The following is a 27,711-nucleotide window of genomic DNA, read 5'->3' on the forward strand; positions in this document are numbered from 1 at the left end:
CTCCAGTCAGAACGCACGAAAAACATATTTCCTAATCCACCACGTGTCGCTTACAGACGTACACGTAACTTACAAGATAGCTTGGTCCGCTCTAAAGTAGGCGAACCCACTAGCCATCCGGCGGGCTGTCATCCATGTAATGGCAGGAGATGCCAGATTTGCAAGTTAATGCAGACCGCACAAACGGTCAGAAGTACGAATTCCAACTTTACCGTCAAGATCAACGCAGACGTAGACTGTAACTCATGCAACGTTATCTATCTAATCCAATGCAACACATGCCGGGCCCAATACGTGGGTCAGACAAAAACTTCTTTCCGAATTAGATTCAACAATCACCGATCGGATGTTACCAAGAAACCTAATCTTCCAGTCTCACGCCATTTCAAACAACCAGAACATTCAATCAACGAAGCCTCAGTTTTTATTCTCCAGTCGAACTTTACCTCCGACCGCTCGCGGGAACAACGGGAATCTTACCTAATTTACAAATTCCGATCGGCCATTAACGAGGACCCTGGCATGCTGTCAACAATAAGAAGTCTAACAACCTAGATAAGACCCTGTTGCCTTTTCTCGTTTCAGGCAGATCAAAATCCCCACTGACCCACAAGGACGATGACCCCACTCCTGGACCTGACACAAAAACGCTCTGGAATTTCCCCAATTGACAACCGCCAGGTGGCGGGAATTTCCCCCAACCGACCACGTCATTCTCAAGCCCCTTATCAGCCTCGTGGCCACATTTAGCTCTTTTGTCCCGAAGAAGGCGGAGCTTCCGCCGTAACGTAGACATCCTCCCTAACTTTTATGATTTTTAAGTTTTAATAAACCCTTTTTTTGTTACTTCCCCTACTTTCGTCTTCTGTCTCCCATGTATTTCAACTATATATATATATCATAATCGGCGACCCTTATGAGGAGCTGCTCGCACGATCCGCTAGGGGCGCTACTCATCGGCCCGCGAGATATACATCATGATTGGACAATGGAAATTTGAATTTTGAACGCGCAGAAGCGGACGTACGACTACCGTAGCAGACGACAGCAACAGCTCCTATGAAAACGTGTAGAGTGATGATGACAATCAACTTTAGAAAGAAGCATCTCTCGTTGGACATCCACCACTTGTACAAAAATACTAAGGGAAGCTGAAGTACAAAGTATTGCAGAAATTGAGGAAGCAATAACCGGGCCGATGAGTAGCACCACCACTAGCTTCCAATTGCGGCGCTGGGAAGTGGTGCCTATGACATGGTCGTTATAATCTAGTAGGTCGTGCGCAAAACCCAGGGGAAACCTCAGAGAGCACAGCAGGTGGTAGGATTCGAACCCACCACCCCCCAGCCTACAGTACGACCTTTGGAGCAACCATAAATGAGTGGACGCTTTTTATCCGCTCAGACATGCCACTGGTTGTTGGGGCCAACCATTGCACGGAATGATACTGATGATACCGTCATCACTACTGATTTGCGTAACGCACGGGGCGTACGCCCCTTTTATGACAATTAATACAACTGTATAAGCGTCATAAAAGGGCGGGAGCATCCCGGTCTCCACAATGGAGAGAAACAACGATGGCATATTCAGTATTATGGCTCCGGCGAGGAGCGTGCCATTCGATGAAGAACACACTGGCAGGCAGACCGTTCGGCAATAGTGGAGCACGAAGCGAGAACCCTGAGTGCAATGTCTCTTCCTTCCCAACTCCACAAAGAAGTACAGGGTGTGTGCAGGGTCAGTAAAAGGTAAGTCACATTTTCGCGCGTGACGCCATACTTACTTGACGGACAGACTTCCGCTGCCACACAGTGAAGAATTTATGCCAGCGAAACGTACGAAAAAAAAAAAAAACATGGCTACCAGGCACTGCGTAATAAAATAAATACGACCGCCCTTTCGTCCCATGCATTTCCTATGGGCTATACCGATGTAAACATGGCGGTCTGCCGATGGCTGTGTGTAGCACCCACCAGGGGCACTTGCGATGTAGCCCCGCACCAGTGCCGTGTATGCCAAAGGGAGTCTGGCCATTAGGAGGAGCCTAAAAAAGAGGCTCGTCCTGTCAATCAAACTTAGGAGCATTTCATTGGTTATCGTTTTCCATGGGAGCTGCCATGACACCAAATTTTCTCCAAGATGGAGGATGTTACTTGGAACGGCAAAGCGGAGATTTCGTGACAAAAAATTTTCACAGACTACTTAAATTTCATACATTGAGTATACGTATCTCCTCATGTACGCATCTGCAAAATCAGCTTAAACTTTACGCGAAAATGGGATGTTTCGTTTCTAACGTTAGGCCTAGTGAAGACCGTGATACCAAGAAAATAGCAAGAAGGACGGCCCTTGTACGTAGGATTTTGCATTATATAATTGCATATTATTTATACATACATCTTTGCTCATTTTTGATTACTCTACTTACATTACGTGATTTAAAACTTCATACCGGCAGTCGTCTGCTACGAAGAAGCGGTTGTACCGCTCTCCTGCCAATCACTTCTGCCAGCAACCATTTCTGCAATTCTGAGCCTTCCCAACATGCCTCTCTCCATGCAGATGGCGTTGATAAAAGTGGGCGCAAAATCCGTCGTTTTGGTCTGTCACCAGTGATATCCGTTCCAATCCGAATCAATCGAGTTTCTCAAAAATGGTGGCACCCAGTAAATAAGGGTGAGGTGTAAGTACTGGATGGATGTAATAATAGACAACAGTATTTCGACCTGTGATTGGCTAGATACCTCAAAAAGTGGGTGGAACCTCAGGTATAGGCAGGTCCCATTAATGGCCAGACTCCCTTTGGCATACACGGCACTGTCCCACACCAGAGTCGTATATTAAAAGGGGGTCTGGCCATTAATGGGTCATGCCTATACCTGAAGCTCCACCCACTTTTTCAGCTTTCCTACCAATGAATTCTTGAAATATGGGGCGCTATCAATCAGCCTACCCTCACTATTTGCCCCCCTATCCAACATGGGCAGCGCCATTTTGGGTGGCAAGTGGATTGTATGGGATTGAAATGGATACCTCTCGCAATCTGCAAAAGTAGTGGATTGTTGGTGCAAATTTGATAATCGCCACCTAGGGAGCGTAAGGCACGTCGGGAATTATCGTCTGCTTCCGTCGTTGTACCGCTGCCGGCAGAACCACCTGCTGGGACACATTCTGTTGTCGGTATGATTTTTAAACAAATCTACATGAATAGTTGGAATATAAGAGGCAAGAATGTTTATATCCATGAAATCCAGCTGTTAAAAATAAGATTGTACAGCACAGCGTCGTTTTTGTTATGATTTCGTTGTGATCGCCGTGTTCACTAGGCCTAACACCGGCGACAAAACGTATTATTTTTCAGTTAGATATTGATGGATGAGCATAAGTTGAAACTGATTTCCGAGAAATTTATATTAGGATGTACATTTGCAGCGTAAAATCAGGTTAGTCTGTGAAAATTTTTTGTCACGAAATCCCCGCTTCACTGTGTTTGTTTTCGTCGCCATTTTGGGTGGCAGTATGGTGTCATGGCGACCCCCTTGGTAAAAAGCAAACCAATCAGAGGAGCGAAACTGTGATTGACAGGTCGAGCCTCTTTTTGTGACTCCTCCCAATGGCCAGACTCCCTTTTAATATACGGCTCTGCCCCACACTGAGCGGTAGCTCCCCTAGGCGGCAGATACACATAACAATCGACAGAGCGCCATGTTTACATCGGTATAGCCCATACAAAATGCATGCAGACGAAAGTTTGCGTGGTCGTATTTAGTTTATTACGCAGTGCCTGGTAGCCATGATTTTTTCGTACGTTTCTCTGGCATAAATTCTTCACTGTGTGGCACCGGAAGTCTGTCCGGAACGTAAGTATTGCGTCACGTGCGAAAATGTGACTGACCGTTTAGAGGACACACCCTGTACCTTTATTTCTCGTTTATCTCGTTGATCGTAAGTAGTATGCTGAGGCTCAAACATGGCGATTCCCAGCCATAGCAGGTGTTCAGTACGGTCTATAGATCACTCCCCGCACATGTGCGTTGGCTCCCTGCACGACGCCTGCAATATGCACAGGAAATCAAGAGACAGCCATACATAAGTTTTGTGAGCTAATTCAAACAACTCAGGATCCTTAATCACACATGTACGGCAAACATATTCGAACAAGTCAAAGCGAGCAATAACTATATCCGACGACCTCGCGACATGCGCATGCAAAGAATACACATACACAGCTATACACTTCAAACTATTTTCTGAAATAACTACTTATTTGATCTACACCCAACTGCCCCGCCCACACGAGCGCGACGACATGCAAAGAATATAGAGGGTGTTCTTTTTTTTTTTTATTCGTTACAGAATTTGTATATTAAGAAAAAAGAAACTAGCAGTGCAAAATAGATGACGTTTTGCAGTTGAGTTATATGACCAGGCGAACATTCTGTATAAGAAAGTATGTAACTACAAGATAACTAATTACCTAAAATTCATTAATTAACTCTTTAATTAGGGGCTTTCGCGCAAAAGCGAGTTAACAGAACGGGAGATAATCTTCCCTTCTTCGGATAATCGGGAGATAATTTTCTTCGGGTGATAAGGAATATCTCTCGTTCTGCTCGCCTGGCCATATATAACTCAACTGAAGCGGCATCTATTTTGCTCTGCTAGTTTTTTTTATAAAAATTCTGTAACGAATTAAAAAAGCACCCGCAGTTGTACACGTGAAAATATTTGTTATTGTCCGAATGGAATTGAATTCAATCATCTCAGATGTGCAAGGATCTTCGTCCAACCAACAAATATTGGTGTAATAAAATGTTGGAACAAGTCGTACCGAGCAAGAATTATTCTATTTTCCGTGTGTGTATTGACATCGAGGCGGAAGACCAGTCACAAGGACTGGCTCCCATATAACTATCTCAACAAGCTAGGACTAAAACTAGAACTAGTGCAATGCCAACTCCTGCTTGTGAAATCACGTCACGTTAAGGATTGCTGTTCGTGCTTGTCGTCGCCATGCAACAGACCAAGACTGCTGAGAGTTGCGTACGGGATAACGGCACGAAGGAAAGTAATGCTTAGTAGTGAACAACGTACCTTCCATGCGTTTCTTCGAAAAGCACAGACGAAGTTAGCCAGCATCTTCCGAACTCCATAGCACCAAGGACTGTTCTCTCCCTCTGTAAAACTCTGCGAACGCCCGCTCGAACGGGGCTTAGAACGTGTGACGGCCCCCGAGCGCGACCGCCGTGTACTGCTATGAAGCGCTCAATCCACACTTGGTCGTTTATCTGTACGCCTAAGAGAATGAACTGCCGTCTATCCCGGATTGGAACGGGGGGTTGAAGGAGCGTTTGAATGGTGCTCCAGTGAAGCTGTGGAACCCCATACAGCTCCTCAACTCTGTGCCACAAAACGTCTGGAACGAGACACTCATGAAAAGCGTGGTGCGCAGTTTCATGGCTAGAACAGAAAGGACAGCGAGGCGAGGTGAGACCATAACGATGCAAACTATTATTTATTGATCCATCAAGGGACATAGGCCATTATATGAGGGAGTGAGCCCGTATGCAACACACTGGCACTGTATACCAAACAACAAGCAAACAAAAAAACAAGCAGACAGAAAAAGATTATAACAAGATGAAAATAAACTATTGCAAAGAATATATCTAGATTAGAGAGCAATGATGTGCGTGTACATGGAGCGACAATGGCCAAGTAAACTCGGCGATTAATGCGTTGGTAAATTGGATATGATCCGTGAGTTCTGCAATATGCCGTGGGAGTTTATTCCAATCTGATGATGTTCGTTGAAAGAAGGATGCCTCGAATGATGTTGTACGTGACCGAGTTAGTAGTACCTTATGCTGATGGTCAACGCGGCAGAAAAGATAAGAAGGGGAGCGGACGTAACTATTGCGGAGCGCGGGAGAGTGATAGAACTTGTGAAATAATGACAGCCGTTGAATCATGCGACGTGTTTTAAGGTCGGTGAGCTCAGCTCGGGCCTTGAGTGAGGTTATGCTTGTGTAAGGTGAATATTGTTTGAAAAAGAACCGGGCAACCCGATTCTGCAAGGCTTCGATATTATTCGAAAGATAAGTTTGGTGGGGATCCCATATGGCACTGGCATATTCGATCTTCGGGCGGACAAACGTGAGGTAGGCCAGCCGTTTTAAGTGTGGAGGTGCATGAGTAATGTGTCGCCGAAGATACCCAAGACTACGATTTGCATTAGAAAGTATGTACGAGATGTGTGTGTTCCATGTTAGATCAGACAAGAAACGCACTCCAAGGTATTTGTAGTTAGTAACGGCTTCTACAGGTGATCCACTTATGATATCTGTAGTGGGACATGATCGTTGTTTTCGTGAAAACATCACATGTTTACATTTTGTGGGGTTAAGTGACGTCTTCCAGGTTTCGCACCTGGAAAAGAATCTCTGAAAATCGCACCTGGAAAATCCCAAAACGATCCCTGAGTGGCAGGACATCGTGCGCAAGCCTCCACTGCAAACTTGCACGACGAGAGTCCAACCATCCTGCAGTAGCGTAGCGCCACGCGATTTGACGCGGAACAGATAGCTCCGGTGCACCTGTGGGTGCCGGAAGTAAGCCCAGCAGGGACACATGGAACCGCCTCACTGACCATGTAGAAAGATCAGCGTCCACGTGACTCTCGCGGAGGCGACGGACTGATGACACGTACTCTGGGGAGCTGTAAACTCTGAGCGAGGCCTATTCTGCCGAAAGGAACAAAAGAAACGAATCTTCGGGCCAAGAAGGTAGTGCAAAAGGTCGTGTGCAGAATGGTTAGGCTCACCAGGGCATCAAAAATGGCCTTTATACCTAAAGCAAAGCAAGGCACTTCACTTTTACATGTGTCACTCGCAAGCCACCAACCTCCCGCGACTGGTACAGACGCGCGCGTGACACCCATTCCACACTGTTACCCCATATGAAGTGAAAAGCAATACGGGTCACAGTGAGAAAGATCTGACGTGGCGGAAGTGCGATATGGTATACCATGGTACCAGTACTTACTTAACAACCACGACGTCGCTAGCCGGGCCTTACAAGTAAGTGGAAGAACCAGACCCTTCAATTCACGGAGAACAGGAATGCTACGCTGGTAAATGCGCATCCACGATGATACTGCGATTCCCCGACTATTGAAATAGTAGCCCAGTATGCGTAATTCAGTTTTAACTGGTATCCCGAATGGAGACGCACAGGCATGTTTTTTTGTATTGTTGACTGATTAGATGAGTCACAAAATTAGTGAGCCCATCTTCCTTATCTTTTAGCCTACCACTTCCAATATCCTTAATTTACTGATTTGCTCTATTTTCCCCAACCAAGTCAACAACTCTCTGTATTGGCATCGGAGCGGAAGACCAGCCACACAGACTGGCTCCCTCTAACGTTTCACACGGACTAAACTAAGGCTACGTAGATGCCAACTCTAGAGCAATATGATCTCTAGATTAATATGTGTGCTGGACGTCACCATGCAACGAACGAAGACTCGCGGAAAGCTGCGAACGTGACAACGGCACACTGTACTTGGCCACCTAAAAGTGAAGCACATACGTACCTCTATCATCTTCAAAGAGGACCGAAGATGTCTGCCACCGTCTTGCAAAGTGCACAGCTCCCAGCACAGCTCTCTCTCTACGAAGAGCGCGACGAACCCCTGCTCGAACAAGATTTAGCACTTCTGCTACACTACGGATGCGGCCACCCTGTGCTGCAATGCAGCGAGAAATCCACACCTGGTAGTTAATCTCAACTGCCAGAAGGAGGAACTGTTTCCTATCGCGATGCGGGACGGGAGGCTGAAAGAGCGTTTGAATGACAACAACTGCCCCATGTTACTAGTTTTATTCGAAATAAGAGGAACAGAATCAGAGCGAGTATCATACCTAGCGTATCCAAACACGCACTACAAATTTTCCACTGTGCTCCTATTACTCGAAATAAGAGGAACAGAATCATAGCGAGTATCATAAACATCTCATGTACTAACATTTATTGAAGCACAATGCCCATGTCAACTGCGGTGGACCATTGGAAGACTTCGAATTGATTCTGCTGTGTCTACCTTATACAAGCTCCATACTAAGAGTGATCTATTTACTAAAAGCCTGCAGGAGTCCGTCTCCGTGAAGTGCTACAAATACGGCGTTGTTGCATACGTTGCATATGTTGCAACGCTACAAATACGGCGAAGACATCTCTCCTATGGTAATAAATGCTGGCTTTAAATGTCCAATTGCAAGCAATTACTGAAGACAACATTCTCAATAGATTGTTGAGCGCGGCAAAGACAACCTGCGAAAGATTCGAAAAAAAAATTCGCCTGCGAAAGATTGAATGACAATTGTATAGTATATGTTTTTTTTTTATTACGTGTTAGCGCCGCGAAGCAACTGTGGCTATGAGCGTCGTACAGACGTGGACAGATGGAGAGAGGACAGCAGGAATGAGTGGGTGACATGGGTGAAACAAACAATGGTATGATTGAAGGAATGAGTATAGCTTCTCTTGTCAACTTAATCGTAAAGATCAGCATAGCAAAGCCGATGTCGGATATTTCTTTTATAAGGAAGTTCCAATATATACACTTCCCTATACAAACTTTCATTCTCCCAACTGCTCTATGTCCTCCTTCAATGACGACGCCCAAAGAAAGATTCATGTATGACAGTCTATTAAAACTCAACAGTCATATCAATTGCAGCGGACCACCAAACGATTTTGATTTGATTATCGAATATGCACCATACAAATCCCACGACAAAAGTACACAGTATAATAATAAAAAATAAAAAAAAGAAACGAAAGAGTTTGTCTCTGTGAAGAGCGATCTACTGCACCAAGAATGGTCAGCGAAGATATGTCATTGAATTCGTAAGACTAATGAACAGGAAAAATTTGGGGCGCCGACGCGAAATATTTCCCACGTGTGGAATACCACGAGAATTTCACCAGTTTCAGATGTATGCGAGGGGTTTGCGAGAAAATATCTGCACTCTTTTCATTGTAGATTGTACATTAGCAATCTGAAAGGTCCAGGAATTCGATGCAAATCAAGTGATAGTTGTGCTACATCGCTGATTTCTCACAACCAAGTGACCATAAAAGCTCACTCTTTGCGCATGGGGAACCGATTTTCCTAGCTATTATTTCATTCCCCACATCACCACCAGCAGCTATAGTGGGGTAGAGTACCGCACCCTGGCGATGAAACTCCCCATTCATCCTCTCAAAATGAAGTTTTTCCTACGCTAATATGATTTCCTACTACATTTCCAACAAGCCAAGAAACATCATATCATGAAACCCTGCATGAAAGCTTGTCGCGTAAAAGCATAGTTTTGTCATTGACTCACAAAGTCAGCTTGTAAAACATACCCAGAAGTCTTTTCTCAAACAGTATTTGAATGCAACAACAATATGTCGAAAACTCCACACTCAGTAAATAGTTGTTTCTGTTTTCGTTTTTTCTAGAAAGCGGATGATTATTATGGATGAAGCCACATATCACTGGTCGTGACTCACATCCCCATCTTTTGTTTTTTGTTTTTTTTTTCTTTATCACATCACCATCACTTGATCGAAGTGAATACGATCAATTTGTGAATACATTTACATAGTCTGTGTGAGGGAGGCCTTTTCAGCTGGCGGGCCGTCCTGTTGTCGACAATATGACACAAAGGCTGCGACAAGCCTCAGCTTCGTTTTGTCACAGAAAGAAAGTTGGAAGATTTTAACTGATTAAAACAATATTTACAGCAATGGCAGGGGTCAGGAGTTACAGAACTTGAAATCCATTCACTCATTCCTACACATTCTGGGTTCTCATTGACGTGGGGGCATTTAAGGAAAAGATGAAAAGTTTCGATCAGTATGCACACTGCACGATCGTTTCAATGTTCGAGTATATGACAGAAAGCCTTTTTCAATAACACGGGTACGCAGAGTATAGAGACTGCGAAAACGCAGCTCTTCTTGCCAACAGCTTTTCCTGTCCCGTCAATTCTGAAGAACCTTAGTGCCCTCGCAATAAGTGATTCGACAATAAACAAATACAAAAAAAAAAAGACTGCTTTTCCACCTAGTTCGCCTGGCTCACTTAAAATTTTCTTCTTTATATATTTATTTGTGTATGTCATTCTGGTATGTATATACATAAAATCATCCCAAGCAGCACAATGTACTGAAAGTCGAGTGCAATAGGGGTGGACGGTATGTGTCTTATCAATGTTCTTTAGTTTTTATTATTTTTTTTGTTGTTTATTTGTCATCACTAGGAAACATTGCATGAGCGTGTTCAAGGCCTTCCACCTACCCGTCCACCCATATTGCACTTGACTTTCAGTACATTGTGCTGCTTGGGATGGATGTGTATGTCTATAGTATCTGTGATTTTTTTTTTGTTATAATTTGAATTCGTTGTAATTTGATCACCGCTTACTGTAATAGGTCCAGGCGCCTCGTCAGGTTCACCCTTTCGCGCCTGGGCCCCCCTCATTTCGTTTTTTTTTTATATATATATTCCGTGTTATCGCCGCGAAGCAACTTTGGCTATGAGCAACGTACAAATGTTTACAGATGGAGAGAGGACAGCAGGAAGGAGTGAGGGACAGGGGGGATTAGTATGCATCCTGAATCAACTTCAGAGGGAACTGTGCCGACGCTTGTCGGGCAAGTCCTCGGAAACCCCATGGAAAACATCAGACAGTACAACCGGTATGGTAGGATTCGAACCCACAACCGCCAAGTCTTCAGCACAACCTTGGCTACCACCGACGAGCGGGAAGCCTTAACACGCTCGGCCATGCCGTTGGTCAGTGTATACGAAATGAAATAAATACAAATACAAATGGTCGCGTCCTATCTAGAAAGAACACCCCTGGCGCTGTAGAAGTTCTGCTGAATGCTTAGCAAAACAGATTACTGATACAGCGTGATATCTACATTTGTGTGGCGCATTATTTGTTTTCGTATTTAAGATTAGAGACCCGGATTATAAGAGGAAAAAAGGTTTACGCCACATGCCGCTTCTGCGTCGTCTGCAAGCGCTCTCTCTTTCCAGAACCATCCCAAAGTCTCGCGGTGCGCATAGCACCACGTGATCCGCTTTCGTCCAATGAGCGCGTGAGTTTCGCTTTCCTCGCTCGATTGTTCTCGGCGTTTCTCGGCTCAGCAGAAGCGGGTATAAAAGTGTATCATCTCACTGTGAGCGGCAGATCGAACAGAGTACTGATCTGTTACTCACGAGAGCAACTCTTACTCGCGAAGCCATGTCTGTTTATCCGCGCTTCCAAAACACGCTGAGCCACCCACTTGACATTGTGGAGAGGCTGTTCGACGACACTTTCATTCCCGGGATGCTAGACGGAAACTTGTTTTCTCCCCCGGTCTACCATCGTCGGTGCTTCACGACTCCGCGGAAGGCCGACACCACCAATCTCGGCAGGCCGTTGTCGAACGAAGTCTCCTGTACATCGGACAAGTTCGTCCTCAACCTCGATGTGAGGAATTACGCACCGGAAGACATCTCGGTGAAGAGGACGGAAAACGTACTCGAAATTCATGCCAAGCACGAAGAGAAGTCCGATGAACACGGCTACGTTCTTCGAGAGTTCACGCGGCGATATACTCTTCCGGAAGATGTGGACCCTGAGACGGTGACGTGCAACATGTCTGCCAGGGGAATTCTCACACTTCAAGCGCCTAGGAAGAAAGCCGTCAAAGAAGAGAAGAGTGTTCCCATTGCTGTGGAACACGTGAAGAAAGACGCCGTCTCAAAGAAGTAATTATGAACAGAACTGGACTGTGAATAAGCAGGTGCGTGATTGTAATTGTGTGATTGTAAAAAGCGAGGTAAATGTAATTTTGTGAGTGGATAAGAGAGTCGCGTAAATGTAATCTGCGTAAATAAAACGCTTAGCGTCTCCGATTTCGTTTGACTTTTTCGAAGAAGAAGAACGAAGTGTATATAAGTAGCCTGTACCACTCCCGAGCATGTAATGGCGAGTACACCACCATTTTAGGGAAAATTTAATGAATTGATTTAATTAAATTTAAATAATTAAGTTAATTGTATTTGCATTGCATAAAATGGACCATTAACGGTGTGGCTGAATGAGTGAATGCATCCGCTCGTTGTTGGCATAGCCAAGGTCAGGCCGAAGACTGTGAGGTGACACGGGCTCGAATGCTGTCACCGGCTGTGCTCTTTAAGGTTTTCCCTGGGTTTCCGACAGACTTTCCAGACGAATGTCGGCACCGTACCCCCTGAAGTCGACCCAGGACGCATACTAACCTCCCTGCCCCCCCCCTCCTTCCATCCATCTGTCCATCCTTTCTCCATCTGTCCACAACTGTACGTCGCTCATAGTCACAGTTGCTCCGCGGTGCTAACGCATACGGAATTGTAGAAAAATCATTCAAATTCAAGGAAAGTGGGCCGATGCTATGTACATCAAACTGTCCGATTATGGCGCTATCTGTCAGCATGGAGATGAAGTTGAGGAGCAATCAGATTATACAGGGTGCTTCACGTAAGACTGACCAGAATTTTTTATAAAAAACCTATGAGAGCAGCATAGATGGTGTTTTTGCAGCTGCACTCTTAGAAACGAACTTCACCGCATAGCACGCTCCTTGCCAACCATAATCTCGAATGATATCGTTATCTGCCCTGATTTGCTGAAAACGGGAGGCGTACTTCTTTTTGTGACACTTATGCTGTTCATAATTGTCACAAAAAAGGCGTACGCCTCCCGTTTTCAACAAATCAGGGCAGATAACGATATCATTCGAGATTATGGTTGGCTAGGAGCGTGCTATGTGGTGAAGTTCATTTTTAAGCATGTGAGTTCTACGGCCATGCGGACATCCTCTCGAAGAAAGTGTGCAACTACGAGATGAGTAATTAACTAAAATTCATTAATTAACTTTTTAATTAGGGGATTTCGGGCAAAAGCGAGATGGCACATTGAGGGACTATCCTGGTTGCAAGCCATTTCACGTTTAAAAAATTCTGAAACCCGCACGTGCGTTAAAATATCCATCCCTGAATCTTGATATGCAAATAAGCCGAAACCGAAACTGAAACCACGGCGACCGGCAACGCGGGGAGTACAGCGCTCATTTCACGTCAGAGGGCCACGTGATTGGAGCGGTGAAGATAATTGGAGTAGGTGCCACTCATCTGGCCAGATAAACCGTTTTCCGGCCCAGCTAAACCTCCGTCGGCGTGGGTGATGCGCTTCTCAGGCGGGCTGTTTCGGTTTCGGTTCATTTGCATACAAGAACTCGGGGATGGATATTTTAGCGCCCGTGAGTGTTTCAGGATATTTTAAACGTGGAATGGTGTTCAACGAGGGTAGTCTCTCAATCTGCTATCTCGCTTTTGCCCGAAATTCCTTAATTAAAATTAATTAACAATAATCCATAATTAATGATTTTCAGGTAATTAGTCATCTGGTAGTTACATACTCTCTTCCATAGGATGTCCGCCTGGCCGTAGAACTCAAATGCAAAAACAACATCTATGCTGCTCCCATATAGCTTTTTTATAAAAATTCAGGTCAGTCTTACGTGACGCACCCTGTATATGGTGACATGGGCCGACGGCGACTGGATAAGCCTCAAAAGGAACACGAAATAGAATTTTGTTTCTGTGGCTCGTGCATGTGATTTTCTGCCTAGACCTGTAAAGTATTCTGCGTCCTATAATGCTGCTGTTTACACTCGTATGTATACTGCGGGTGCCACTGATGCATTCGGGTGCTATCTGGTTATAATTTTTTTCTGTCGATCGGACAAGCCCACTGCACTTAAAGTGGTAAATGGTCAAACATAAATGCCTCGCCATTTATAGTGACAAGCACTGCAGCACATCAAGTATCCATTAACGTCAAGTGTGTTGTTGATCATCAAATAATATTTACGTCGGCCACGCGTAAAAATTACTAGGAAATAGTGCACGTCATACGGGGGGGGGGGGGCAGATATATTTATTAGAACACAGAAAAAAAAGGGGAGGAAAGGTTAGCCAAACGGCATGTCGGCTTGCTATTCCGAAAAGAAAAAAAAAACAAAGTAAGAAAAGAACAAAAGAAAATGAATAAAAGTAAAATAAAAAGAAAAGAAAAGAACCCAGAAATAAAGGATAAACTAACAAAAGGTGAAAGCAAGATTAGATAGATTAAAGACAAAGGTGAATTTAAAAAAATAATGAGGGTAATGCGTATGAGGGTGAGAGGTGAAAGTAGGGCACTGGAGAATGAGATGGCACGACTTCAGTTCACAGGCTGCTGATGAGACCTATGTCGTTGAGGAACGTCAAAAATGCGTTGGTCACAGACCGCTGTGTTGGATGTCGTACTGGGCCGAGCAGGGTGGCCAGAGAAAAGTCTGCGCACCGCAGCTCAAGTAGGCGTCGTCTGAGCGATGGCTCGAGGGGTGTCGAATCTGTGACAGTCGAGGAGAAGATGTGGAGTATCAGCTTCAACAGCGCAAGTGGGGCCTTTGGGCGAGTGGAGAAGACCCATTTTATAGGGAAGCAGAGGTGTCCAGGCGACATTAAGTCGTAGTCCGTGTAGAATGGACGCTTTTCGACGCGAGCAGTGGTGTGTGGCAACGAAATACATCGACGGGTCGGTGGACCGGAGATGGTCGTTTAATACGACAGCGCCCTCTTTAAAAAACTGCCGCTGTGGCGGATTTGGCGTGTCCGTAATCGACATGCTGAGGCTGAAAGTGGTAATGGACAGTTATTGACGGGGACGTCCCCACGTGTCCGACATGCTACACTCTTAAAAATGAACTTCACCGCATAGCACGCTCCTAGCCAACCAACTACTCGAATGATATCGCTGTGTGCCCTGATTTGTTCAAAACGGTAGGCGTAGGCCTTTTTTGTGACACTTATGCTGTTCATAATTGTCACAAAAATGGCGTACGCCTCCCGTTTTCAGCAAATCAGGGCAGATAACGATATCATTCGAGATGATGGTTGGCTAGGAGCGTGCTATGCGGTGAAGTTCATTTCTAAGAGTGTAAGGCGTCTGCGTGGTTTCTGTTCTGTTTTCCCCAATTCTACATTACTCAAACCTGCAACGCAGACCGCGGGAGAAGCCCAGCAGCAACAGCGAAAGACGCCTGTAGATCGTGCGCCGACGATTTATGCGGCCGCTCTTTCTAGCGTCAAACCCCGATAACCTGTGCCGAGAAGTGGCACCGCGAGAAAATTATAGAACGAAGAAAATTAGGCAGAAATCGCAGTGCAGATTGTAATTGAGATGCGATAGCATCGCTCATCGCGGACATTCTCCGACAATGGACAGTACAGGCCTATGAAGACTGAAGTAGCTGATGTACTTCGCCACCACATAGCTTGTCTATGCTCCAGACGAAGACAACATCTATAACACTTTCCGGACGGGTGGTGGTAACTTGTCGTCACTGACTAGTCGGAGCTTTGCTTCATGAAGTCCGCAAACCAATTGTTCTGGGGCTTCGTAATGTACGTATTGAAGTCTCCCATGACAATTAAGGGCATGTTATGTTCCTTCAAGTTTTTTACGATGCTGTTGCTTGCAGAGTAATTGAAGAGTTTGGCTAGAAAGAACTTCTTGACCTTGCCTTTAGGAGATCCCCGGGCGTAATGTATACCAGCACGATGAGGGTGAGGGGCGTCCATGTAGAGTCCACTAGACGAATAGGTGGGATAATTTCGCCAATCATACCGGCGGTTACCGTGGTACAGAGAGCATCCCAATGAAGGCTACTGAGGGATGATCGTGTGTTTTCTGCGGTGGGTAGTTCGCGACTACCCTATTCCCAGATCAGGAGGGACAGCACACCCTCCCTCTCCTGTACCACCACCACATTTCCCCCCTTTTTTTTTTTTTTTCACCCTTCCCTCTACTCCCTTGCCTGGCTGCACCGAGCCGCCACCCACGAGCAGGCTGACCGCACCTCCCTCAAACATCATTCCCCCGTCTCTACAACGCATACGTCACCAACTTCGTCTGCGCAGCGGCCAGGGCGGGTGCTACCTTCTCTACTTTGAGTGTGACTATCTTGGTTGCTAAGATAGTTTCGTCATTTCTCGAGTAGGTGGCGGCACTGGCACTTCGTTGGTCTTCTCTCTTGGCAAGGGAAACGCATCACAATCACCTTCCAATGCCGCCGCATGTTGGTCCAAATTATCTTTGGACGCACATACTTTACAGGTCTATGTAGGAAATTACTTGCACGAGCCACGAGCTTCAAACGTGTCGCTCCTGACACCTGATAAGGCCGTGCAGAACCATCAAAGCTAGCGCTACACAACATGTTTTTTGTTTCTCTTCTTTTTTTTTTCATTATAACACATGCAAGCCACTCCTGTGCTGATGAAGGTGCATCAGCTCCGGGAGACAAACAGCAATACGACAAGCGAGAGAGAGTTCAGTGCATTTCTAGAGGAGACGAAACTTTTATTTACACCTGTTATATGAATATTTACATCAATTTTTTACGCTCACAAAATTAGAATCACACACTCAGTACTTAGCACAGACTAGTCCTGTTCATAGTTACTTCTTTGTCACGGCGTCTTTCTTCGTGTGTTCCACGGAAATGGGGACATTCTTCTCTTCTTTGACGGCTTTCTTCCGCGGCGCTTGAAGTGTGAGAACTCCCCTGGCAGACATGTTGCACGTCACCGCCTCAGGGTCCACATCTTCCGGAAGAGTATATCGCCGCGTGAACTCTCGAAGAACGTACCCCTGATCGTCAGACTTCTCTTCGTGTTTGGCATGAATTTCGACTCTGTTTTCCGTCGTCTTCACAGAGATGTCTTCCGGTGCGGAGTTCCTCATGTCGAGGTTGAGGGCGAACTTGTCCGGTGTACAGGTGACTTCGCCGAGGCTTGTATCGCCGGCTCTACGTGGAGTCATAAAGTACCGACGATGGTAGACCGGGGGAGAAAACAGATCTCCGTCCCGAATCCCAGGCACGAAAGTGTCATCGAATAGCCCCTCTGCAATATCCAATGGACGGCAGAAGGAGCTTTTGATGAGCGGGTAAACGGACATTGCTTCACCAGTAAGAGAGTTTTTGCGCTCGTTTGCAGAACACAGAACTGTATGCACTCTGTTAAATCTGCCGCCCACAGTCTGCAGCGCAAGTTTTATACACGTTATCATCGAGCCGAGAAGCGCGGAGAACATTCTGTAGGAGAAAGCAAAACTCATGCGCTCATTGGAGGAACGTCGATCACGTGGGCGACGGTGCGCCGCGAGATACCCGGATGCTTCTCGAATTCAAGAGCGATTGTAGACGACGGGAGGGTGCCGTGACGGACAACCACCTGCCTTATCTCCTTTGTTAGAACTTTTGAAGTTGTATTCGTGTTAGCCTTTTTCGTGTGCGCACGCGAGGTAATTTAAATGCTAGCCGGCGGCTGGTGCGTTCTGCGCCAGTAGATGATCACAGCAGATGACACTCACTGTCGTCTGCTGTTCCCTGTCGTCGTTACCTGCCAGTTATTTCTATAACTAAATTCTTCGAAACTCGTACTTTCAACGTACTCTTTGAAAAATCACATTTTACATTAAATCCTCTACAGCCTAACCGAGTAAAAGTTTGATCATCGCACAGGTTGGTTAACCACTTGTGTAATCTCTGGGGGTTCATCGGTAAAAAGCGTTGTGCTCTTCCTTTTTCAGCCAGCCCGTTTTTACTGATACGTATAATTGATATAATACAATGGTGATATTTACTGACGTGTACATTTTATTGCATTCTACAGTTATACTCTCAAGTTTAGTTATCTCACGTGTATTTATTGTTTATTTTATTGTAGTTCAGCTGTGTTTCTGTCACTCCTAATCTTTTTGCTCCTTCCATTTAGCAGCTCTAACAAGGGGCTGTCAGTCTGATTAAATAAATAAAGGAATAAAAATAAAAATTGAATTAGTACACATTACCTTACATAATTAACTACCGCTTCGAGCTTTTCCTAATGCACTGTCACCGATACTTCCATCCCCTGCGCATGCTCAACCAACCCCTCTCCAATACCGAGAATCCGTTAACGTAAGCAGCTGATCATTATATCATTAACGAATAGCTAATCTGTATATCAAAACTTCACAAATATGCTCTACGTACAAAACTTTTCCTTGTTACAATCCATTGCATCTCGCGCGCACAAATTATCCACTGTGAGGATAAATATAGAGATGACTAATAAAAATAAATAATAATAATAATAATAATAATAATAATAATAATAATAATAATAATAATAATAATAATAATAATAATAATAATAATAATAATAATAATAATAATAATAAATGCCACAGCTGCCCTCCAGATATCGCCCAGTTGTGAATTATCTCAGAAACGGCTCTGAATTCTCTGTTCCAGATGTATAACAGTTCAAAACAAACAAGTGTCAAGTCTAAGGGCGAGTTAGCATAGCGCGTTCTATACAGAGATGTGCGCGGGTGCGGATCCGCGCGACATCCGCGTTTGCGGATAGAAATATAATGCTCTGAGATTCCGCTCGGATATCCGCATGTTATCCGTGTCTCTGTCGACGGCCTGTAGCGGGAGGCATATCTGAGAGGACGCAATGAATCCACAACATCCCTGATAAGGTTTACATGCTGAAAAGTAGAGGCTTTCGGAAAACAATATTTTCGTCATGAAGATTTCTTCTTGCAAATGCAATAAGTGCGGATGTGCGGATGTACCTATAGTATGCATGCGGATGCGGGTACAGCTATTTCTTCAACTAGCGGGGTCCCGGATCTCACACGCGACTTAATAAATCTCATGCAAACACATGGTTCCAGCAGAGAAACTGCGCAACTTCGCTAGGACGAAATGTAAAAGGGCGAGACTAAACGTCGTAGGGGGTGATCTGCTACTTCCATACACTTCGTTTTTACGATTAAAGAAAAACCCGAAGGAAACTGGAGACAGTACGAACGTTTTATTTACATGGATCACATTTAACTCACTTCTTTACAGTCATCAATTAAAATCACACACTTAGTACTTATTACAAGTACCTAGTGCCCAGTAATTATTCACAGTCCAGTTCTGTTCACAATTACTGCTTTGTCACGACGTCTTTCTTCACGTGTTCCACAGCAATTGGAACACTCTTTTCTTCTTTGATGGCTTTCTTCCTCGGCGCTTGAAGTGCGAGAACTCCGCTGGCAGACATGTTGCACGTCACCGTCTCAGGGTCCACATCTTCCGGAAGAGTATATCGCCGCGTGAACTCTCGAAGAACGTAGCCGTGGTCGTCAGACTTCTCTTCGTGCTTGGCATGGATTTCGATTACGTTTTCAGTCGTTTTCACAGAGATGTCTTCCGGTGCGAAATTCCTCACATCGAGGTTCAGGGCGAACTTGTCCGTTGTACAGGTGACTTCGTTCGACAGCGACCTGCCGAGACTAGCGTCGTCGACTCTCCGTGGAGTCGTGAAGTACCGACGATGGTAGACCGGGGGAGAAAACATGTCTCCGTCCAGTATCCCTGGCACGAAGGTGTCGTCGAATAGCTTCTCTGCAATGGCAAGTGGATGACTGAGGGTGTTTAGGATGCGCGGATAAACGGACATGGTTTCGCGAGTAAGAGTTGCTCTCGTGAGTAACACACTGAAGTCTGATTAATCTGCAGCTCACAGCAGCGAGAGGAGACACTTTTATACCCGCCTCTGCGCCTCTGCTGCGCCGAGAAGCGCCGAGAACATTCGAGCGAAGAAAGCGAAACACACACGCTCATTGGACCGAAGCAGATCACGTGGGGCTATTCGCAGCGCGAGATGTTGGGATGGTTCTGGAAAGAGCGAGCGGTTGCAGACGGCGCGGAAGCCGTGGAGTAGAAAATTGTGCGTATGGGCGGAGGTAGTACAGTGCTGGACAAAAGCTCACGGGACACATAATATTTATGAGATTGAAATCGTATTCCTCTTGTCTGGTATTGACGCACATGCACTTTTTGTCATCTGTTTTGGAACAGTGGAGTAGTTTGTGGAGCCCGTGGACAACGATGAAGATGTGCTTCTGCTGCCGCGCTACTGTGCCTGCTAGTATGGCGGGCCTTCTAGCCCGCCATACTGCTAGTAGTGTTCTACCGTCACCGTCCTAGCGTGAGGCCACGAACATCTGCCCGCTGTGACATTCCATCATCGCCGGTCAGGACTCATGTAGAGGAACACCACCTCCTCTACATTTGGTGACCCGAATAAAGTGTTCTTGTGCCGAGTGGATTATTTCTGAATATTTATAAATGAATTCCTTTCCGCAAGTCTGGTTGCCCACGTTTTTGCTCAGCGCACATTGTTCCGATACTTCAAACAATAAAGGTATCAAAATCTTTCAAACCCCTTAGTTCCCGCTACGCAGTAGCCACATTGAGGAAACCCAGAATCCGTTCTGCTAGAATGCTCTGGTGTGACGCGGATCATGCGATACACAATTAATACCCTAGTCAGACAGCATTTCAAATGTCAATTGCGAGAAATGGCCGTTGGCCTCTCATATGACCTTTATTCGGGGGCGCCTGCCAGACAGGCGGGAAAGGAGTGCTCCTCAATTGACTGCCCTCACCGGCTCCCTTTTTCGGTTTCGTTTTCCTTGTCTACTGTGGAAATTTGAAGTTGGTCTGTGCGCCATAAATCAAGATGCAGAAGTCATATATACTTCTCTAAATAGGATCTAAATACGTTTACACAGTTTCACTCCATTATCCGCATTTTATAGGTTTTCCTACATTCAGCTGCAAAGGTAGTGAGGGTACAATGGCATAACCCTGTTGTCGAGATTGCTCCTTTCTGCACCTCAAATGTCGTTGGGGGCCTCCTTTCGCGTTGATGGTCATTTCTTAGAAAGGTCCTTTGAGTTTCCGTCTGACACGGCTCTGAGAGGTCATTTTTTGCAAATGAAAATTCCCCGAAGTCCTTCGAGCATGCTGTCTGACTGGGGTATTAGTCATTGTTCTTCTTCCAATTCTGATATATTTGTTGATGATTATGCGGTAGTATGGTGACGTAGACATGTCTAACAAGAATACTTTGCAATTCCTAAAATGCTTAGCAACCAGTAATATTTCGGAAATTCTACGGTGCCGTGATATTTTTCTCGTTGTTCCATTGTCCCTGTTATTCCCGTCATTTCCTGAAACAATGGGATCGATGAAATGCAAACGAAGTGTTGCTATAAAACCCAATACCTTTTTAGCTAAATCATCGCACGGTATTTCAGGTGGAGAAGCAAGGGCCCATTCCACATGACTCGCTAAAACAGAGAAGGCCATGGGGAGAGACAATATCCATAATGTTATGCTAGAAACATGCCAAAACAGCCTGGGGCACGTGACATACACGAATGAAAAAATAAGGCACAAACATTTCAGTGGGCCACGTTAACAAATGCATGATCAATAGGTGTAGATGCAGTTTTTTTTATTGCTTATTGTCGAATTATTTAATTGTTATGACTGCACCAAGATTATTTAGAAATGATGACATGTTATTAATTATAGAGAATTATTAATTGAGCTTCATGGTTCATTCTTATTAATGAAATTTTGTAGATTCGGTAATTCCTGATCGCATTGCAAGTGTTGTCTAGTGAGATAGACTTCACAGGGTGTTAACATTGCCTTGAGTTTGAGGGGAAACACAGGACGAGACGAACACGTCTCGTTCGTCCCGTCCTGTGTTCGTCCTGTGTTTTCCCTCAAACTCAAGGCAATCTTAACAACACGTCAGAACCAGCTAACTTGCCTGCTCCTGCTATGTTCATCAAGATTTCACAAGGTTACATAAATACGTAATTTCAACCTAATTTCAATTAAATACCTTGCAATGTGGTAATGGCGCAGCGCTGGAAAAGACGAACACAAGGAAGAGACGGCGACAGGACAAACGCTACTTTCAACTGTTTAATTGAAAAAGAAAATGAAAAAAAAGTAAAACGAAGGAAAACACACAGCAGTGAGCGAATTAAAGTGCGTACAAGATGTGCATACTCAGTGCGTACAAGGGACTACTCTGAGTTAGTACAAGATTCAACAGTGTACGTGACATGCACGAATACAAGTTAAACAATGCAAAGCAAGAGGGTCAAGCTGTCATGTAATCAAGAAAGGAAAAACAATGGAATAAACAGGAAGGTTACAATTCACGTAGAAACCCAATTTCTAAATGTTTTTCTTTCTTATTTCCTTACTTTTCCTTTTCTCTCTCTCTTTCTTATTCCTTTCTCTTCTTTTTTGTTTATTTTGAGTTTTCTTTTTCTTTTTTTGGAATAACAAGCCGGCATTAGCCTGGCTGACATTTCCTTTTTTCTTTGCTTTCTTTTCATTCTATGAACCATATACCCCCCAATTATCCAACAGGTGATTTTTTTTATCCCGTGTTAGCGCCGCGAAGCAACTGTGGCTGTGAGTGGCGAACGGATGTGGACAGATGGAGAGACAGGAAGGAGTGGGGGACAAGGGGGGTTAATATGCGTCCTGGGCCGACTTCGACGGGAACATTGCCGACATTCGTCTGGAAAGTCTGCCGAAAAACCTAGGGACAACCACTGTCAGCCGCGGTGGTAGGATTCGAACTCACACCTCTCCAATCGTCAGCACGACCTTGGCCACCACCAACGAGCGAACGGCCCCCCCCCCCCTCTCGGCCATGTCGCTGACCAGTATTTTTTTAAACTGATTTTTATGCCGGTATGACGAACAGGTGAATGGATGGAACACTTATGCATTTAACTATGAAAATAAACTTTGGTCGAACGTAGGTATGGCCCGAAGAAATTGTATATTCAACGTGGTTAAATATAAGGAGACAAAAAAAAAGGGGGGGGGCACCTGCAGTACCGTTTTCAGGTTCAGCGTGACTATAATATCCTGCGGGAGGAACACTCTGCATGGAGTGGGCAGATGAACGTCACATGCGCGGGAGCTCCTAGAAGAGTGACATAGGCGGTAAGCGTTGGTTGTGCTCTGTGACTCACACGCAGAGCAACGTTTCGCGTTGTCCGGAATCCTAAAGTGTCGCGATATGGAACTTTATGGGCGTTCCTATTGATTTTAAACCTGTACCTCATACCTAAGCACCGTTCCTGTATAGGTTGAGTATCGCAATTGCAACATTTCTAACAGGCTACTCAATCACTCATGGTAGGGGACCGAGAGACACGGTACAAGAAGGACGGACGACAAATTCTCAGACTCCGCAAAAGGTTTATTACAGAGACCCAACTATATACCCAAGACGCGACGCAGAGGGGGGAGAAGACAAAACGACGGATTACTAATCACATTGCCACGTGTGGCTATCTCAACAGACTCTCTCAGTAACCTCCGTCTTTTATCCTTTTGTCCTGTGTGAATCTGCTTGAAATTATTTAACACTCCTGGAATTACAAAATCCTCCGAGATTCCTCGCATCATGTATACCTTCGCAATGTCCTATTCTTGTTGCGTTGTCTGCTGTACGTTATTAAAAGTCAAAATTACAAAAGTGCAAACTGCAAGTGCAGAAGTACGTTATTAAAAGTGCAAACGATCTTTTAAAGTGCTTCGATTTCTGGCTCATTTTCCAGAAAAGAAAGTTATTAAATTGATTAAATTAAATCTATAGCTGCTTCTGACTGTGTACATAATCTCAGTATTAAATTATAGTCCCACAACGTTTCAGGCTAAATTTTATAACGTGCAATTTTCTGCTCCTGTTGGTTTGCTTATCTTTCGCCCGACACGGACGAAAATACAAACACCACGGCCGGGTTATAATATTCACTGACATAACAAAACGACAGTCAATAAAAAAACGCTTTCGAATTTTTCAAATATACTTTTCAAAACCACTTTTCAAAAACATAAGCGAGAGCGCTGTCATTAATACCACCACTGCGAAAATGATTATTATAAATTTATTATAATTATCATACCAATTTATTCTAAATGAGTATTATATTCTACACGTATTTTGCAGCGTTACACTTGTTGGCATCCACGTGTTGTAGAGGCCATAACTCGTAGTAGCGCGGACGCTTTATTTAGAGCAACAACAACATCAGCCCACGCGTGAGCGCGTAGCAGACGACACAGTATTTGCGCTCCGCTGCGTGCTCGAAACTTCCAGAACGAGAGACGACTGCGCAGTGCGCCCCTTGACGTCACGAGCCGATGCGCCGATTGGCTGGCTTCGTTCCAGCTGCTTCCAGATCACTCTCCAAAAAGAAAAAGGGCGGTATAAAAGCCGGGCGCTGCCGCAAGTACGCAATCATTCTCTCTGAGCGCGTTTACAAAGTTCATTGAAGAAAAGAGACATTTCCACATAATGCCCACACGGAAGTCGGGAGCGCCAGCCATTGGCATCGACTTGGGAACGACGTACTCCTGCGTCGGCGTTTTTCAAAACGGCCGGGTGGAAATCATCGCCAACGATCAAGGCAACCGCACAACACCGAGCTATGTTGCTTTCACCGACACAGAACGTCTCATCGGCGACGCGGCCAAGTCTCAAGTCGCACTGAACCCGGAGAACACCGTCTTCGACGCCAAGAGGCTCATCGGTCGCAGGTTCGATGATCCCAAGATCCAAGGCGACCTCAAACACTGGCCCTTCAAAGTGATATCGGATGCAGGGAAGCCCAAGGTCAGCGTAGAGTTCAAAGGAGAACCGAAGAGATTCAACCCCGAAGAAATCAGCGCAATGGTCTTGTCCAAAATGAAGGAGACGGCGGAAGCGTACTTGGGGAAACAAGTGACGGACGCTGTCATTACCGTTCCAGCCTACTTCAACGATTCGCAGCGTCAAGCGACTAAAGACGCCGGTGCCATTGCGGGCTTGAATGTCCTACGGATTATCAATGAACCAACAGCAGCCGCTCTGGCGTATGGACTCGATAAGAATCTCAAGGGCGAGAAGAACGTGCTTATCTTTGACTTAGGTGGAGGAACCTTTGACGTCTCAGTCCTTACCATTGATGAAGGATCCATGTTCGAAGTTCGCTCCACCGCTGGAGACACGCACCTCGGAGGAGAGGACTTTGACAACAGGATGGTGACCCACTTTGTCGAGGAGTTTCAGAGGAAACACAAGAGAGACCTGCGGAAGAGTGCCCGAGCACTGAGGCGTCTGCGGACAGCATGCGAACGGGCCAAGAGGACGCTGTCCAGCAGCACTGAAGCCACCCTGGAAATCGATGCGTTGTTTGAAGGTATCGATTTCTACAGCAAGATCACCCGAGCCCGCTTCGAAGAGCTCTGCATGGACCTCTTCCGCAGTACCCTGGAACCAGTCGAACGCGCCCTGAACGACGCCAAGATGGGAAAGTCGCAAATTGACGATGTAGTCTTGGTAGGTGGCTCAACTCGCATTCCCAAGATCCAAAAGCTTCTACGCGACTTTTTCAACGGCAAAGAACTGTCAATGTCCATCAACCCTGACGAGGCTGTCGCGTATGGAGCCGCAGTCCAGGCTGCGGTCCTCACAGGGGACAACAGTGAAAGCATCCGGGATGTCCTTCTGGTCGACGTCGCACCTCTTTCTCTGGGCATCGAGACCGCTGGTGGCGTAATGACTAAGATCGTGGAACGCAACAGCCGCATCCCGTGCAAGACTTCGCAGACTTTCACGACCTACTCTGACAACCAACCCGCGGTCACAATTCAAGTCTACGAAGGCGAAAGGGCCATGACCAAAGACAACCACCTCCTTGGCACATTTGACTTGAGCGGAATCCCCCCAGCACCCAGAGGAGTGCCGCAAATCGAAGTGACCTTCGACCTGGACGCCAACGGAATCCTGCATGTCTCTGCGCAGGACAAGAGCACGGGAAAGCAGGAATCTATCCGTATTACCAACGACAAGGGAAGACTCAGCAAGGAAGAAATTGATCGTATGTTAAGCGACGCCGAGAAGTACCGCCAGGAGGACGAGAAGCAAAGAGAGGGGGTGGCTGCAAGAAATGGACTCGAAGCCTACGTGTACAGTGTGAAGCAGGCGGCGGAGGAGGCCAGTTCCAAGATGGATCCTTCAGACCATGACCGCGTACTGAACCTGTGTAAAGATACCATCAGCTGGATCGACGCGAACACCCTGGCTGACAAGGAAGAGTACGACCACAAGTTGAAGGAACTGCAGCAAGTGTGTAGCCCAATCATGGCTAAGCTGCACCAAGGAGCAGGAAACATGCCTAAAGGGGGAGCCTTCCAGGGTCAGAGTTCGGGACCCACAGTTGAGGAAGTTGATTGAATAGTTGGTATGTAATGCTGGGCATCTTAAGTTATTTCTGTAGATATTTGCAATGTAAATAGTGTACATAGTTGAAAAAGAAATAAATGCAATATCAACGGGACTTTTACCAGTGTTTCTTGTAGCACGTACTTCAAAAGGTGTCTGACAAACAATTACAGGTCGGTTACGACTTGTGTAACGCGAAATTCAGCGTCAGCTGTGCGTGTGGTGAAATAAGGCCGGATGAAAGCGTGATGAGTATTGATTTATGGTCGCTGAAATGGTTGGCGAGGTGAGTGGTGTCCTGAACGAGGGGGCTGTTTCTGAACACCAAGTATATGTCTAGTTGTAGGTTGGCGGATGTCGGTGCACAGCGGAAGGTCCAGTTGTTCGGACATATCACTTAGTAAAATGGTGTTCTTGGCCAGTGAGACGTCCACGTTGACGTATCCGACGACGAGAAGCTTGTGGGTACGGAAAAGGGGCACGACACCAATTTCTCCGACGTCGTCTCCAGGAAGGATGACTTCAAGTTGTGTAGCTAGTACTCCGGCACGAAGGTTAATGGCAACTCCGGCCGCTCGGTTGTCCTTGCCACTGCGACGCGCCCTGCAGCAGCACTTAAAACCATCGACTTGTATTGGTCTCTCCGTCTTCATCCACGTCTCGGAAAGGCACAGAAGTGATGCCTTACGAAGGGCATTGTCGTGTGCAACGTCTTCTGCGTGGAGCTCCACGGAGCGTGCATTTAGGGCTGCGAGTGTCAACGGGTACCCGGGCTTGTCTAGTTGTTCCACGCACTGCGTAGTGATGGTGCGTAGGCGGTGCTTTTGTAGTCGATGAAATTCGACCGCCAAAGTCCTGTCGATATTCGCCTTTCTGTGATAGAAGTTGAAGATTATTCTATTTCACTCAGCTACCTCACTTTCCATCGATAGCGGTTGTAAACTGGCGGGATTCTCCTCCTTGCTCCCAGCGCACACATGCGATAAGAGTTTTGTGCGGACATGCGAATGCCGACGACGCCGACGCGATCTCGGGAAAGTCTCCACTAAAATTGCACACGCTGTAAAATTGTACAAATAACATAACTCGCGGGTCTTTCCCGGCTGTCTTCGTCGTTTTCGTTCACGCCGCTCCTGTGATAGTATCTTTCTCTTGTCGTCGCTTTTGTGCGGACATGCGAACGCCGCCGCGGCCGACGCAATCGCGGCACAACCACCACCACCAAAGGAACTCGGTTTCTTTGTGGCTTCTCTGTGGCTTCTTTCGGTTTCGGTTTGGACTCGGCGCGCTATACAGGGTGTTTCAAAAAACGTGTCATTCGGACTTTATAAAAAAACGGGGCGACGGAAAAATACGGGGTAAACGGCATTTGTGTGGCAACTGAATTTGCCATCTTGCAAAAATATTTTCATTTGATTTTA

At 45.8% G+C, this 27,711-nt stretch overlaps 4 protein-coding genes across 4 annotated transcripts; 2 read left to right on the top strand and 2 right to left on the bottom strand.

Moving 5' to 3' along the window:
- Nucleotides 1-11,277: 11,277 nt before the first annotated feature.
- Nucleotides 11,278-16,096, top strand: LOC135398641 (alpha-crystallin A chain-like). Its single transcript, XM_064630026.1, has 4 exons — nucleotides 11,278-11,824; nucleotides 11,892-11,895; nucleotides 14,174-14,185; nucleotides 16,022-16,096. Exons 1-4 carry the CDS (start codon nucleotides 11,313-11,315, stop codon nucleotides 16,094-16,096), a joined length of 603 nt encoding a protein of 200 aa, XP_064486096.1. The 5' UTR covers nucleotides 11,278-11,312.
- A 508-nt stretch (nucleotides 16,097-16,604) lies between these two features.
- LOC135398642 (alpha-crystallin B chain-like) lies at nucleotides 16,605-17,105 on the bottom strand. The gene has a single exon (XM_064630027.1). The coding sequence runs from the start codon at nucleotides 17,103-17,105 to the stop codon at nucleotides 16,605-16,607; it is 501 nt and encodes a 166-aa protein (XP_064486097.1).
- Nucleotides 17,106-19,000: 1,895 nt separating this feature from the next.
- On the bottom strand, nucleotides 19,001-19,739 carry LOC135398064 (alpha-crystallin A chain-like). The gene has a single exon (XM_064629501.1). The coding sequence runs from the start codon at nucleotides 19,649-19,651 to the stop codon at nucleotides 19,136-19,138; it is 516 nt and encodes a 171-aa protein (XP_064485571.1). The 5' UTR covers nucleotides 19,652-19,739; the 3' UTR covers nucleotides 19,001-19,135.
- Nucleotides 19,740-24,345: 4,606 nt separating this feature from the next.
- LOC135396726 (heat shock protein 70 B2-like) lies at nucleotides 24,346-26,405 on the top strand. The gene has a single exon (XM_064627863.1). It carries the CDS (start codon nucleotides 24,383-24,385, stop codon nucleotides 26,300-26,302), a length of 1,920 nt encoding a protein of 639 aa, XP_064483933.1. The 5' UTR covers nucleotides 24,346-24,382; the 3' UTR covers nucleotides 26,303-26,405.
- Nucleotides 26,406-27,711: the final 1,306 nt, after the last annotated feature.

The sequence above is a fragment of the Ornithodoros turicata genome, chromosome 6 (genome assembly GCF_037126465.1).
Source record: "Ornithodoros turicata isolate Travis chromosome 6, ASM3712646v1, whole genome shotgun sequence".
NCBI lineage: Eukaryota > Metazoa > Arthropoda > Arachnida > Ixodida > Argasidae > Ornithodoros > Ornithodoros turicata.